This window comes from Eutrigla gurnardus (assembly GCF_963514095.1).
Source record: "Eutrigla gurnardus genome assembly, chromosome: 6".
In the NCBI taxonomy this organism is placed as follows: domain Eukaryota; kingdom Metazoa; phylum Chordata; class Actinopteri; order Perciformes; family Triglidae; genus Eutrigla; species Eutrigla gurnardus.
The window spans coordinates 21,007,330-21,022,389 of NC_139920.1; the positions used below are offsets into that span (position 1 = coordinate 21,007,330).

General features: G+C 44.4%; 1 protein-coding gene across 1 annotated transcript in view; it reads right to left on the reverse strand.

Annotated features, from left to right (window-relative positions):
- Nucleotides 1-15,060, reverse strand: part of fryl (furry homolog, like) — a 59,328-nt gene that overhangs the window by 4,352 nt on the left and 39,916 nt on the right. Inside the window, 11 exon segments of the mRNA XM_084011081.1 lie at nt 1,774-1,842; nt 3,250-3,348; nt 3,938-4,087; nt 4,181-4,388; nt 6,176-6,588; nt 9,413-9,604; nt 10,795-10,995; nt 11,775-11,951; nt 12,134-12,208; nt 12,779-12,940; nt 13,756-13,956. Coding sequence (XP_083867207.1) covers nt 1,774-1,842; nt 3,250-3,348; nt 3,938-4,087; nt 4,181-4,388; nt 6,176-6,588; nt 9,413-9,604; nt 10,795-10,995; nt 11,775-11,951; nt 12,134-12,208; nt 12,779-12,940; nt 13,756-13,956 — 1,947 coding nt within the window.

A 15,060-nucleotide genomic window follows, 5' to 3' on the forward strand; every position in this document is an offset into this window, starting at 1 on the left:
AATGAAGATGCATAAATGTCCAAAGATGCTCCAGATACACATCCAACGTGTCTTAATCTGTTAAAATGCACACAATGCAAACATTTGGAATAAAATCTAATTCAGAATAATAGTGGAATATTTCAGTTTGCATGTAAACGTAGTCACAGGTCGTGTCCCCAATACAGCGGCCGCTTCCTTCGGAGGACACCAAAACCTAGACTGTCCGGTCTATGGAGGATTTCCTGTTTGTCACCAGCCGCTCCCGTTGCCTAGCAACCAGCTGATGTTGACAATGAAGGAGCATAGAAGAGGTAACTAACATGATGTGATTAAAATGGAGCCAGAGATCATATTTGATTATTTTTATTCTATATTATGATGGAGGATGTGGTTCATGATATATTTCTCCCGCTGGTGATCCAAATCTTCACCTGACCGCGCAATGCATCTTGGGATAAGTTGGGCCTTGGAAGGATCCATCAGTTTCCCCATCAGAACCCGAGAAATGAAGGCCGCACTTCCGGGTATTGGAAGGGAGTTTTTTATTTATTTGTTTATAAATGGGACGTCTGAAGGATGCAACCGCCGGATTGGGACACGGCTACGATGGCGTCCCCGCCCATCTATCACTGATAACGCAGGCACCCCCCCTCAGAAATCACCCATAACTACTCTGGTTAGACATCTTCCTCTATCTGCAGACAGAATCAGTGTTCAGCATGAAGCTGATTGTTGATTATCGGGGCTGGATGGAGCAACAGAAAAAAAAAGCACATTGCCATACAGGATAACGGTCAAGTGAGAGAGTGGAGAGCTGAGCTGGTAACATACATGACCAATCAGGGCAGAGATACAGAGGGAGGGGGTGGGGGGGTTGCCAACAGCGCAGAAATGTTCAGAGAGAGATGAGGTGGTCAGTGTTTTGGCTGGATGTCATGATTATTAAGAGGCTATAATAGGAGAACCACTTACTGCTAGATTTTCCATTTGCTAAGCAAGAAGGTGAGCAGGTCACACACAAAAAAACAACAACAACAACAAACAGAAGGAGAGAAAGATCAAGAATTAGTGAGCTTTAACATGGCAGCTGAGAAACAGTGACCTGACAGGCAACGAGCGGCGCTTTATGGGGTTTCCTGTGGTACGGGGCCGGAGAGGACTCAGAAACACACCAGAAACCTTTGTTCTGGCAGCATGTGTGATTGGGGGGGGGGTCGGTCCGACCCACCAACAAAAAACTTTAAGGCCGTCGCCTTAGAAACGTTGAAAACAAGACAAACATTCAACGTGCCTTCCACTAATGAGGCTGTGACACAGGTAATATACACAAAATATTCTGTACTCGAGTAGAAGTACAGATACTTTTGTTTTTGTGTTCAAAAAGTACTCTGGTGAAAGTAGAAGTACTCATTCAACTTCTTTACTTAAGTGAAAGTGAAAGAACAGGCTCTGATATGAACCCAAAGTATCACTATGAAGGACATTTGGCTGTTTCTTTACAAGTCCAACTGAATCTCACCTCATATCATAATAAATTGATAATTCCCCTCAAATGCATTAAAACTAAACCATAAGCCAATACAACTTTATACAAGTTGTATTGGCTTGTTTTTTTCATGTTTCACCAGAAAACATACGCCCCGTGATATTTGGTTACCATCCAGTGTTCAGTGAGTCTCTCGTGTTCAGACGTTTCCACTTTATGTGAATACTACTTGAAAGACTGAAGCCATCGGACAAGTGATTTATTTCTGTTAACACTCCCCTCCCAGTCGTTGGTGTTCATCCTACCTGTGTGTGAGTGTCAGCTCGCTGGCTGCCATCTTTGTCTCCAAACGTTTTCCTGCAGTTCTCCAGCCACTGCAGGTCCGGGAGGACAGGAACGGGCGAGAGACAAAGGATTAGGTGGGAAGGGAGAGATCGGCCAACACGGGGCAAGGAAAGACAAAAGCTTCTTCCTCCTGCATCTACATTGCGTACGTTTATAATAAAGGTTGGTCAGGGAGCAGATCTAATAAGAGTGTTGTACTTAGCGAATTACAGAAGGCCTGTTCCAGAGCACAGGACAGTATCTGGCCCTCCAGGGACCGCTGCCGTCTCATTCAATTAGCGCCCCTGCATCCCAGAACCCTCTGCAATCTCATCTCTTCATCCCCCCCCCCCCCTCCTCACACAGCTTCTCCTGCTTGGCCTTCTATAACTGATTTAGGAGCGCTGAGTTATTTTTATCCCTTCAGCACTAGTGATGCGGACGCTAACGGGCAGCTGAAGCTGCTTGCACCGAACTGACGCCGCGCCCCTCACTAATGAGACGGACCGGGGTTCTTAACACCCCCCCATGAGACGGACTGGGTTTCTTAACGCCCCCCTCCCGCTCATGAGACGAACTGGGGTTCTTAACACCCCCCCATGAGACGGACTGGGTTTCTTAACCCCCCCCCCCCCCCCCTCATGAGACGGACTGGGTTTATTAACGCCCCCCCCGCTCATGAGACGAACTGGGGTTCTTATCCCGCACGGCATCGGCCATTTGTCTCCATGTCCTGTAGGTATGTCTGTGGATCGATGGCAGAGAGAGATATAGAGGGCAATTTACAGAAGCTTCCTAAGCTCATCTCTCTGGAGACTTTGAGTCACACACACACACACACACACACACACACACACACACACACACACACACACACACACACACACACACACACACACACACACACACACACACACACACACACACACACACACACACACACACACACACACACACACACACACACACACACACACACACAGCGTCACGACTCAGTGAGTTTTATCACCAATTAAAACCAGGTTGCACCTCACTAACTAGCTCTTATGTAACGGTGTAGTTAGTTCATATTTAGAGTCACTAACTGTTGTGGAGCTAACAAGGCTAATGCTAGCATCAGAGCTATTTAGAGTAAAAGAGGTAATGTGGTCGACACATTTCACCTAAAACTTCATTTAAATGCAGATTATTAATGATGTGAACCGGGAAGATTTCAAAATGCATTATGTTTACAAGACATGATGCTAATAATAGCATATTATTACCACATTTATTTTTCTTATGAACGCAAGAAAATCCACAGAACCAAACAATGAATCTGACAGCGATGTACTGTTGAACTTGACAAATGTACTTATTATAAGTCGCTTTAAGTCGCTTCTGTGTGTTTTTATAGAGCAGGATCAAAAGGTTCAAAATGAATGGGAGATAAAGGTGGAAGACGTGTGGCGACTCACCAGCTCCGCCGCCTCCCTCTTGGCGGTGTAGGTGTCCAGGTGTTCCTGCAACTCCAGCACACTAAACTTCAGAGTCTCCAACAGTCCACAAGAGACCAGCTACAACAGCAAGACAGGACGACACACACATTAACCCACGACGACGACCGGTACGTCACACGGTACACAGAAATATGTCTGGAGCACGACAGATAACATCAAGGGATATGCAGAACATGCAACACTCTCTTTTTGGAAATAACATTTGTTTTTTAAAGAATCGGTACATTAAGAATAGGCCGATATTAAAATATCGTGTCACAATATTATCCGGATATTCATCAAAATGTGGTTAAACTTTCTGGAATCACTTTACATTTTAGTTAAACAAATATGTGTGTTGCATCACAGATAAGACGCGCATTCCTTTTTAGTGGAAAACAATCAAATAATTTAAAATAATAAGATCATGAATCATAAAGTCTCCCCGCATAATTTAAGGATACATTGTTATTTTTGTACCCTGTGTTAAAAAAAAAAAATCAGGCTGGACAGTTTTTTAAAGTCACTCATATTCACGATTATCCCGATAATGGAGTGATTTTTAATCGTGATCCTGACATCCCATCCCTACATGTTGCTGCGACCACGTTATTGATAAGTTTGATCCAGAATAGTGCAGTCAGTGAGTGTAGACCACCAGCCTCACCGTCTCGGCGTCCAGCAGCACTGTGGGACACTGCGAGTGTGACGTCATGACTTCCAGGGAGCTGAGGAACTGATTGCCCATCCGCTGGAGCCTTTCCCCGAGAAAGCGAACGGACGCGTGCGTGATGGAGCCGAACTTCCTCTGAATGTTCTGTGATGGAAAATTTGTGTGGAAATTTAAAAAAAAACAAAAAACAACAACACATGGCTGAGAACACAAAGTAAACAAGAGCGAAGCACTTACCTGAAAGAGTCTGGAGAACACGTGGAACGTGTAAACAGCTGAGGAGCCGTCCGTATCCGACAACATCTGGTTGACATGGCAACGCCAGGCGTCCTCCTCGTTGTCGTAGGCAACGGGCTGGAATGCAGCCAGGATGGCGGAGAGGAAGGGCGAAGGGGGCGGAGAGGCCTGGATCTCCGGGAAGCAGTCTGTGTCACCTTCATCCTGACTGAAGCACACAAACACACACACACGGGCCAATAAGCTACAATCCAACCAATGTTACACACACACACACACACACACACACACACACACACACACACACACACACACACACACACACACACACACACACACACACACACACACACACACACACACACACACACACACACACACACACACACACACACACACAGAGAGATTTCTGCTGCAGTATATTTGAGGGCTCTAATCTGCTGCAGTGCACAATAACAACATGCGAGCTATTAGCATTTTAGCATCACGCAAAACATCCCTCTCTCTCTCTTACACACACACACACACACACACGCACGCACGCACACACACAGATACTCACAGGCCTGTAGCACCAAACAGCCTGAAGAAGCAGACAGAATACAAGTATCTGAAGCCTGCGCTGCCGAGCGCTGCAGCGGACACGGTCTCTGTCCTCATCCTCACCCCAACTAGCGCTCGTCTTTTCTCTTTCCTTCACCCTCCCCCCCTCTCTCCCCCCCTCTCTCCCCCCCCACCACCACCACCTCGTCGTCTGCAGCCTCTCGGCTGTGCTGCAACTGCTAACGGCACTAGCGCACCGCACACCCATCCCACACAGGACTGCAGAGAGCTCTATGCTAGCTCGGCACCGACACACACACACTAACTAACACACACACACTAACTAACACACACACACTTCTGCAAAAACAAGAGCCCGGCTGCCAACCTCAGCAGGAGAACGTTGGCGAGTTTTTTTTTTTGTCTCTGGCTCTCTCCCCCTCACTCAGACATGCACACACACACACACCACCACCACCACCACTAAACTGGTTGTTTCCCTGTTTTCAGACAATCACTCACAGTGCATCCCACTAACATGCTCGCCTATAAATCATGCAAGTGAAAGACCTTGAATACAGTGTTGCATGCTAGGAAGAGGCTAAGTGAGTGTGTGTGGGTGTGTGTGTGTGTGTGTGCGTGTGCATGTGTGTGTGTGTGTGTGTGTGTTTGTGCAGTTTAGCTTTAAAATATACAACTGTCCTCCAGCCAAGATTTGGCCCACCTTGAGGAGGGAATGATTGAACGTGGACGGCCCATCTCGGCCCACCTTCATAGTTCCGGCCCGTATGGGAGACGTGCCAGAGAAGAAATTACCCATCAGCCCCATCTGAAATCGGCTCGTCTAGCCACATTCAGGAAACCCATAAATCAGCCCATCACCCAAATCACCATCGAACTGATACGACTTCTTAATCACAATAAAACATTTCAATAGAGAATTAACAAATGTAATCTGAGGAGGGGGAAAAAAAGGTACAAATATGTTAAGAGATAAGGTAAAAAAAAGACAATAAAATATAAATAACTATATAGAGTATATATATTAAAACGGGCTCAGATGCAGCCGCAGTCTATATTTCAACTTTCATAAAACTTCAGGGAACTATTTATTTGTTCTATGTTCATCTTCATAATAGTGCTTCCTTCACTATTTGAGTTCAGGTCATGTTGAAAGGTTCTATGTTTAGGTTCTATTTAATGCAGACAAACATCAGTTTCAAATATCAGTTATTGGTCTCCTCGATTAGCAATAATCGGTATCGGCCCTGAAACAGCTACATCTGACCCCTATATTTAACCAGTAATATCATGATGACCATCCAATAACCACAGAGCTGGAGAAGATTGTGAGGTAATCTCTGAATGATCAAATCAGATTCCTCCTAACGTTAAGTCCCGCCTCCTGTACATGTTTGTGTGTAGGTTACAGGTATAAATAAATCCCCTCACCTGGACAGGCCGGAGAAGTCGGCCTCCTCCTCCTCGCAGCGCTCATCCAGCTCCTTCAGGGCCTGCGTCACGTCTTCATCCCACCCGGACCCACAGGTGCTGTCTGGGTCCGGATCCGGGTCCGGCTTGGTCTCTGGTGGCATGGGCAAGGGCAGAGAAAGAGGCAGCACTGATTCCTCCTCAAAGAGGGACCCCGGTGGAGTGTCTATGGCCGGCGGGGGAGGGGGGGCCGGATCCAGGTCTTCCTGAGGGTCGTGGGTCTCCTGGGGTTCCTGAGCATCCTGAGGGTCCTGCGAGTCCGGGAGGTCGCACAGCTCTGACGGGTCAGAGGGCAGAGGGGGGGCGCTGCAAAACCCCGTGTCCTCGCTCACGCTGCTGCTCAGCTCGTCCGCTGCCGTCATGCTCACCGCATCCTGTAGAGGGCGCCAGAAGGAGCGATCAGTTCGGGAGGTCGTCCCACAGGAAAACGTGCTAAACTATAAAACTATCTTCCTTTCAACACTCGGACTGTCGGATTGTCATGTTGGTGACTAAAGCTGAATAAAGTGTTCAATAAATAAATAAAAATGTAGAAATAAAAACCACAATTACTAAATAAATGTGCAGGTTAATTTTAAGATAAATACAGAAACGGAATAACTAATTTACTTATTTGACAAATTACTTATTTTTGCATTTAATCATATTAATAATTTTCCAATTCATTCTTCTCTGTGTACATTTATTTCGACTTCTTTATTTACCTGGCTGAAGGAGAACGCACAAATACTTTATATTAATAAATTATTTATTATAATATTTATTTCAACAATAAAGGGCCCAAAGGAGTCTTTATCGGGTGTCTACACGTATCTGTTTTTATTTATGTGCTTGCGTTGATCCTATAGGATCTATCTATCTATCTATCTATCTATATATATATATATATATATATATAGTTTATCAATCTAAATTTTATTTTTTAATTTTATTTATTTTCAGACTTACCTGCACATTTATTTGCAAATTGATGCTTTCCCCCCAGACTATTATTTCTTTATTATTTTATTTATAGAGTAATTTATTTAGTATAATGGCAGCTTTAGTCCTCCGTAATCGTGACGGCGGCTCTTCAATTCGAGAACACAAGATTTGCGGCTGAGTCTCCACTTAGAGGCTGAATTAAGACATCTGATGTCTGTACTTGAGAACACTCATAGATTCAATTATAAAAGATGGACTTTAAAGTCAGCGTTTTTTTTTACGAGGCTCTTTATGTCACTTTACAAGCTAACGTCTCTCGTGAGAAATTACTGAAACGGAAAAAAGAATCAATCAACAGAAGCCAATATCAATATATCACGAAAATGGCATTAAAAACTTGACCTCGATGTCGCGGCGTTGTGATGAAAAAGACGGGAGAGCGAGAGCCGACGGGATGGCAGATAAACGAGATTAGTACTGTGAGACGTGTGATTCATAACAACACACATGTGATGGATGGCATTAAAACAAATTCACTAAAAACAGCAGCGATCAATGGGGGCGGTTTGGAAAAACCACAACTGAACATATTGACATTTGATTACATTAGCTCATAAAAAGCAGTTAGAAGCTCCAGATGAGCTCCGTATGTAAAGTAACCATGTTGCTGTAAACATGGAGGAGGGATGTGATGGATTCTAATTAAGTGCACTCGCCCCCCCTCCTGTTGTCTTGTTATTTATTTTATTTAAAAGTCAGATGCATTAGGAGTGTGGCAGACAGCCAGTGCATCAGAGGAGGCTGCAGCTATATTACAGAAAGCTTTTAGAAGTGGTCGTGGTCCATCCTGCGGAGGAATGAGTAAGGGTATTGATGGTTTTTATCTGGGGCCTCATTACGCTAAGAGCCAGGGCCCGCGATGGGGGAGATGTCCTTGGGATGACATTGAGAGCGTCGGGCCAGATCGGGTTCCTGGAAAAGTTGCATTCGGGGGTTTATGTGCGTAAAAAGCGTCGTCATCGATGGGACAGGAACACTTAATTACAATCATAAATATGTATGAGCCAAGACTATTCCTCCTATAAAAGGGCTGTAACGGTTTGTGTGATGGAGACGCCACTAAACAAGAGGTGTAGAGGGATGGATGCAAATGGCGTGCAAGGCTGAAAGACAGAGTTGTGCATCTCAATCTCAATGTCCATGCTCACAGACTTTGATCGCGTCCCTGTTAAGTCCCTGAGGGTTCAGCTCTTTTTGAGGCCTTTATGCCCACTTTCAATAAGTCGGCAGCGATGCAGACTCTGCCTGAGGGAATTACCCAGAGTTCATAGCGTTGTGACATGAAACACGGGTGTTACCAGAGAAAGCCTGCTTTGTCGGTCCAAATCAAAAAAAGGTGCTCAGTTCAATACGATATAAAACAGTGAGATCGATAGATCGTCGTGTTTGAGATGATATTTCTTTGCACAATAAAAAAATCTTTGCACTCTTAAATTAAAAAAATAAATACATAAAACCATTGTGCCCTCCCTCCCCCTCCCTCCCTCCCCCCGCACATGAAAAGGACAACGTTACATACTCACCATTGTTAGTGTAAGTAATACATCAGTAGCGGTAGATAGCATGTTAACATGTATGTTAATGTGGTAGCAAATTAAAAAGGGGGACTCCATGGGTTTTTCAGTTAAAATTTCTCACACACACACACACACACACACACGTAACGGACTCATACTCACACATGCTTCTGCCGCAGATAAAGGAGCCGGCATCCATTTCACAAGTTTTTTTTTTTTTAAATGGAGGAATTAGTTGGAGCGGTCAGTGGCTGTGTTGTTATAGAAGGGTGAGCAGTGACAGCTAACCTGAGGTGAGCTTTTTTGGGGGGGTTTACACCTCCAAATCACACATGCAAGCAAGCCCCGCCACATAGCTATGAAACACACACACACACAGTTAAAGGAGGAAGAGCGAGCCGCCGGGACCCTGAACCCAGAGCAAAGCGGCGGAAACAAGCAGCGGCGGCGAGAGGAGTCAGAAGCAGCAAGGAGCAGTGCACTTCACCCGGCAGCAGAAAGAGCACTCCACCCCTCCCCCCCCCAACCTGTCTAAACCCCCCCTGAGGTAGCTGATCCTCTGTATCATCAACAGACAAGCCAGGAAGTACAACAGAAAGCAGATAAGAGGGTTGAGAACAGAAAGGAAGAAAAATAAAGGGACGAGCTAGAAAGCACCCGAGCACCAGAGTTCATTGCTGCCCCCGATTGATCGCACCTCAGGCAGCTGGCTGCTGGCGCTGTCTGAGTGGGGCATCTCCGATAGGGGGCTATCCGGTCGAGGGAGGGAGGGGAGGGAGGGCGGCACGGTGGCCTCCTCGGTCAAGGCACTGCTGGACGAGTCTTGAGACTGCTGCAGGGAGTCCACGTGGTTGGAGGCCGTGTCGTCGGTGGCCGAGTCGCTGTTCAGCTGGAGGAGAGAAAAACACGAGGAGCTTCAGTTAAAAAAAGTACACCGAAGGGGCTGAAGCCGTAACTATGACAACACAGACTGAACACACATGTAGTTCAGGAGAAATTCTAAAAACATTTTGACATTTCAGACGCAGCCAGACCCCTCAGGTCTGCTTCCCGTTCCCGAGGTCAGAACGAAGCTTAGGGAGGCAGCTTTCTAGTTTTCATGCTCCTCTGAGGTTTTACCTCCACATTACCATGTTTTAAATCTGCTCTTAAAACATTTCTGTTTTCAAGAAATCCTCTTTACAGTTCCATTTTCTCTTCATATCAACATCATTCAATTTCTGCGCTCTAATTTAACAAAACTCATTGTTTTGATTTTTACTTGCAGTTGAAAACACACACACACACACACACACATGCACACACACAACACACAAACACACACACACACGTATATACCCGTGTTTCTGTGTCAAGCAGAGCATGACATTTAGTCATTTTAGTCTTTAAAGTTGATTCAGGCAAAAAGTAAGATCATGCCAACATAACTTTAACAACATATATTACACTAAACTCTTAGTTTAAAACACACGTCAATGCTTGATGCTCATTTTTCCCAGAGGTGAAGAGTAACACTGTTGGGGCAAATATCCATTACAGGCAAAAGCTCATTCTCTCACCGTGCACTGCCGAGATGAAGAAGAGCAGAAGAAGAGAGGAAGATAGGCCCCATTAGACTGAGGTGAAGCATTTATATTAATGGCATTATTATTACTATTATTATAATTGGCCTTAGTTGCAAAGTGAAAGAAAGCAAAGAGGAGTCAGGAGACAAGCAGGCAAAAACAATGCAAAGGAACGTGCTGAATCTTATTTTTATAAACGAATAAAGCTGATAATTATCAGTGAGTCGATTTATTTGAGTTTTCCTAACCTGTACTTACCTACCGGAGCAACAAAAAGTGAATATGAGAAAGGAATAACAGCATTAATCTGGCAGTAGAAGGACTGGGCTGAAGTTTGAAGGGTGGGGAGGGGCATCTACCACCACCAGCGAAGAAGCAAGCATCTAGCCCCCGTCCACCTGGCAGCAGGTCCAGCTCAGTACACACTCACACACACATACACACACCATGCCAGCGAGGCTGTGTGAGGAGCATGGTGGGTTGGGTGGGTGGGTCTAACTAGAGTGAGACTTACAAGGCCAGAGCGGGTGAGAATCTGGCTAGCGCTCAGTACCTCCTCCTCAGACGACTCGTCCGTGTCCTCGTGGTTGGTGAGGTTGAGGCTTGGCGTGCTGCCGGCGTACTGGTACTCCTGCAGCGACGGCGTGTCCCCTTTGTCCATGCTCTCCAGGGAGCGGCGGCGCACCCCCCAGTTGAAGTTGTCCATGCTCTCCCCCTGCAGGACAACCGGGAGAACAGCAGTGAGGAACACACAAAAAAAACAGGCGATGACAAAGAAAACGAAGCCACGAGACAACGACAACATTCAACAACCAAAAAAAAAAAATGCATTAGATGATTTTGTTTTTTACTCCACATTTAGGGTAAATGATGCAACGTTCTAAAAACTATAAAAGTAGAAAAAAAAGGGTTCACAACCACAGTAGGCACAACGTCAAAGCAAAGAACACTATGGCGCTTTATTAGGCTGGAGACAGACACCAGGGGGCGCTGCAGGGAACACCAGCTCTTAAAACAACACTTTGTGGCCCACAGACTTACCTGCAACTCCTTGTGGCAAGAGAAGAGAAGGAACAAGCGTATTAGTGGACTCGAGACACAAAACACAAACGCTTCTATTACAGCAACAAATAGGATGCTAGTTGGACAAATGAGACATTTAAAGGGACAGTTCGGATTTTTTACAAAACGAAAAAATACACTTATAAACATCCAGTCCAGCCTCCATATGTCCTTCGATGTATTATCTTTTCATAATCGCTGCTAAACTGCACGGACTGTAAATACATTTTGCTCTTTTGTACATATATTTTTATGTTTTATACATTTAAACCATTAGTTCTTAGTATATATTTGTATTCTTTTCTATCATATTTTCTATTTCAGGTCGGTGTGTGAAGGGAAACTGCAAAATAAGAATTCCATTGCTGAGTGTGAACTATGTTTCTACTCTGTGTGGCAATACTAATCTTGAAAAATTTAGTGATTTCTCACCTCGGCGTCCTCCAGCTCCACATCTAAGAAGTCAAAGTCCTTGAAGACGCCAAACTGCTGCTCGCTGCCCGTGTCTTCTCCTTGCACCTCCTCCTCCCGGACCACCTCCTCCACTGTGGGTATGAGGCTGGTCTGCTGGTCCGCTGAGTCCAGATCCTCGTTGGAGGAGAACACCACCTGCAGAAAGGGGAAATAACAACAACTTTGTTGTATAACACGGGCAGCACTGTTATTTAATTTGAGTTTGATTTCAAAAGCAACAACAGGAAGATGGAAAACAATATGAACAAGAGCAGAATCCTTAACAGCGGTTTCACAGAGACCTTGTCAGAGGCTTTAGAGTAGGAGAGGAGTCTTACAGATGGGTTTTTGGGGATGCCAGACTCCGGACCACATAGAGACAGGACGTTCATCAGCCTCTCTCTGGTTCTTCTCTGTAACACAAACACAACCTCCATGAGGAAACCTGTCTGAACCACATAGGACACCCTGAACTCATCCAGCCTTCAGACCAGACTGGACCAGCTCCATGGAGTCCATGAAGGATCTCAGCCAGCATCTTTGAAAAGCTTCATTGTAGAAAAATGGACTTGCTTTAGTTTTTTGTTTTTTTATAATATGTTTATATACTTGACTGTACTCGACCCTAGCTCTTTCTGTCAAAGTACTTTGAAAAGATTAAAAAATAAATCTGAAAATCCCTTGTATGTGCCTTGTTGTTTTGCTCTATAAATAAACTCAAGATTAATACACAAAACAAACGAGATATTTCCACCATGTTTTCCACCATCTGAGGTTTGGCTGGTGCTCTTTTAATGATGTCATATTGCTCTCCTGCGATTGGAGAATTAGCACCACCTCCTGCTCACCTCATGAACCAAATAACACATGAATCTGCATTTTTTTCCTTTTGCACAAACATTTGGTTAAATGTTCACCACATAAGTGGACCTGGCTGCCGCTGCCTGGTGTAACTGGTGTGACGTGTCCGGTTGAGTCGGTACCTGAGAGAGCTGAGGCCTCTTCCAGCTCACTGGCACCAGACCGTTGGAGTTGGAGCCGGACGACGTGGACGAGGTGCTCCTAGTGACAGCGATCACCTGCGGCTTTCCGTTCCGGCCCACTGCGGTTCGCTGGTCACCATATTTGTGCCCTATGATCGGTGTCTGCAGATTCAAGGTCAGTTAGCGATGGAACAACACAGAGCACATCAACACCGGAGCGTACAGAGCTGGGTATTGTTAAGACCTTCCGAATTATGTCAGCCCTATGTTGAAAAACGATGAGGAAAATGGTGCCACATTTCAGTGTTTACAGTAGTTGCCTTAGAAGCGGAGAAAACATTTCAACATGTAATGCAAAGTTTGGACAGTTTGTTTCCTCTTAACTCTAGATTCTGTGTTCATCAGCGCAAGCAGAGAATATTCAGTTGAAACAGAACCTCATTGTTCTCCATGAAGTTTGCTGGAAGTGATGTCATGTGCGTTTCATGTGCTGCACCAGACTCCATTTAAAAAAAAAAAAGCCTATTTTATATAGATTGCTTGTCAGCAAAACGGTCACCAACCAGCTTTAAAATTGAGGTATATTATTTTTAAATAAAAGCTGTGTGGTGGATGTAATTGATGCCGATGTGAAGAAGTGGAGGTTTATGTGGATTTAGAAAAGTGACTGATAAATAATATGTGGGAAATCAACTGATAAATATGTAAAGAAACTGTAAAGTGTTAAATTTTAAAACAGAGTTTGGTGGTAGGATGTGTGTTTATTATCATTTCTATGGATGTCTCGTCATTCATAATGAGATGGTTATCGTAAACATTATGTTTACATAATAAACAATTTTACATATAGCAGAGTCTTTTGTAGAAATAGTTAGGCTGTGTTTTTGTCGTGGTTTCAGCAGAGAACTCGAGGCACCAGAATCTGAAAGTTGAAAGGCTACCGGCCCTTTAAGTGTAGCGGCTGGGAGGACGCTGACCTCTGAGATGTCGAAGTGGAAGTCCAGAGTTTTGCCCGGCAGCTCCTTGGACGAGTTGTTGAATATGCGCGTGAAGGCAATCTCCGGAGAGCCGCAGGACTCGGTGCTGTAGGAGCGCTGCACATCGTCGGGGACGACGAGGCTGGCCGAGCGAGACACCACCAGCTTCAGAATGTTCTGAGCCTCCTTCCAATGTGGGCTCTGCAGAGAAAAAAACAAAACAAAACTATAAGGAGACCATTGTGAGATATCAGGCTGTGTTGGTGTTTCTGGAGATCTGATGAATGGACATATTTTCCTCCTCAGAAAGGCCAAACCATAAACCCCCCCGCCCCACAGCAGCCTCTCATTCTCTCAAATGCCATTTGTATTTTGTACCATTTTCCTACAAACGTATAGCCCGTATTAATGCGACGGGGATTTTGAAAAGGATGCAGAACAAATACGAGCCACGATGCACACCGGTGCATGTGATGCATACGCACAAACACAATGACTTCCACAAAAGGCAACGCCACTAGAGAGCCGGGACAGAGTCGGCCCCGAGGCGGCGAGGAGGGTATAGAGGACCGGGTCAGGCAGGATGAAAGGCTTCCACATTAAAGAGGCTCTCTAAACAAAGATTCTGCAACATACTTTACTCTCTCTCATTCTCAATCCTCCTTTTTATAGAGCAGATCACCTCAGTGTTCAGCAGACTGTATGTGGAAAATAAGAATCTAAAAGGGTTTGTTTGCAAAATAACAAGGAATAGAAACAGTACAATTAGTATGAGACGTCATGGACAGAATATGAAAAATACTTATTTTAATGTATCAATATTTTAAGTGTTCAATAGTACAAGGTATGTGTAAATGAGAATACACTACTTTATCATCTATATTACGAGCTGCTGGAGAAAAGTCAATTTTATCAATTTCATTTGAGCTGATGGTTTAGGATGTGGTTCAAAAATGAAATGCTTCATATCTATGCAACCAGTGATTATATGAGAACACTAAATAGTTTATAGATCTAGACTTCTCACCAAAGTCTAGATCTTAAAAATGTAGAAAATATACCGTGTTAGTCCGTGGTAAAGTGATCTAAAGTCTGAGGCAATTAAAAGCAGCAGCACGAATCATTTATTTATTTTATTATATATATTCATATATATGTATATACATACTATATATATTATATTCAATGTTTTCAATAAGTAATACTTCACTTATCGAGCCATCGAGCAAATAAGTAACAATAATAACTGACTAACTTAGAATTTAGGCGTTTGCTATATTGAATAAAAGAAAAAGAGACCCAAAG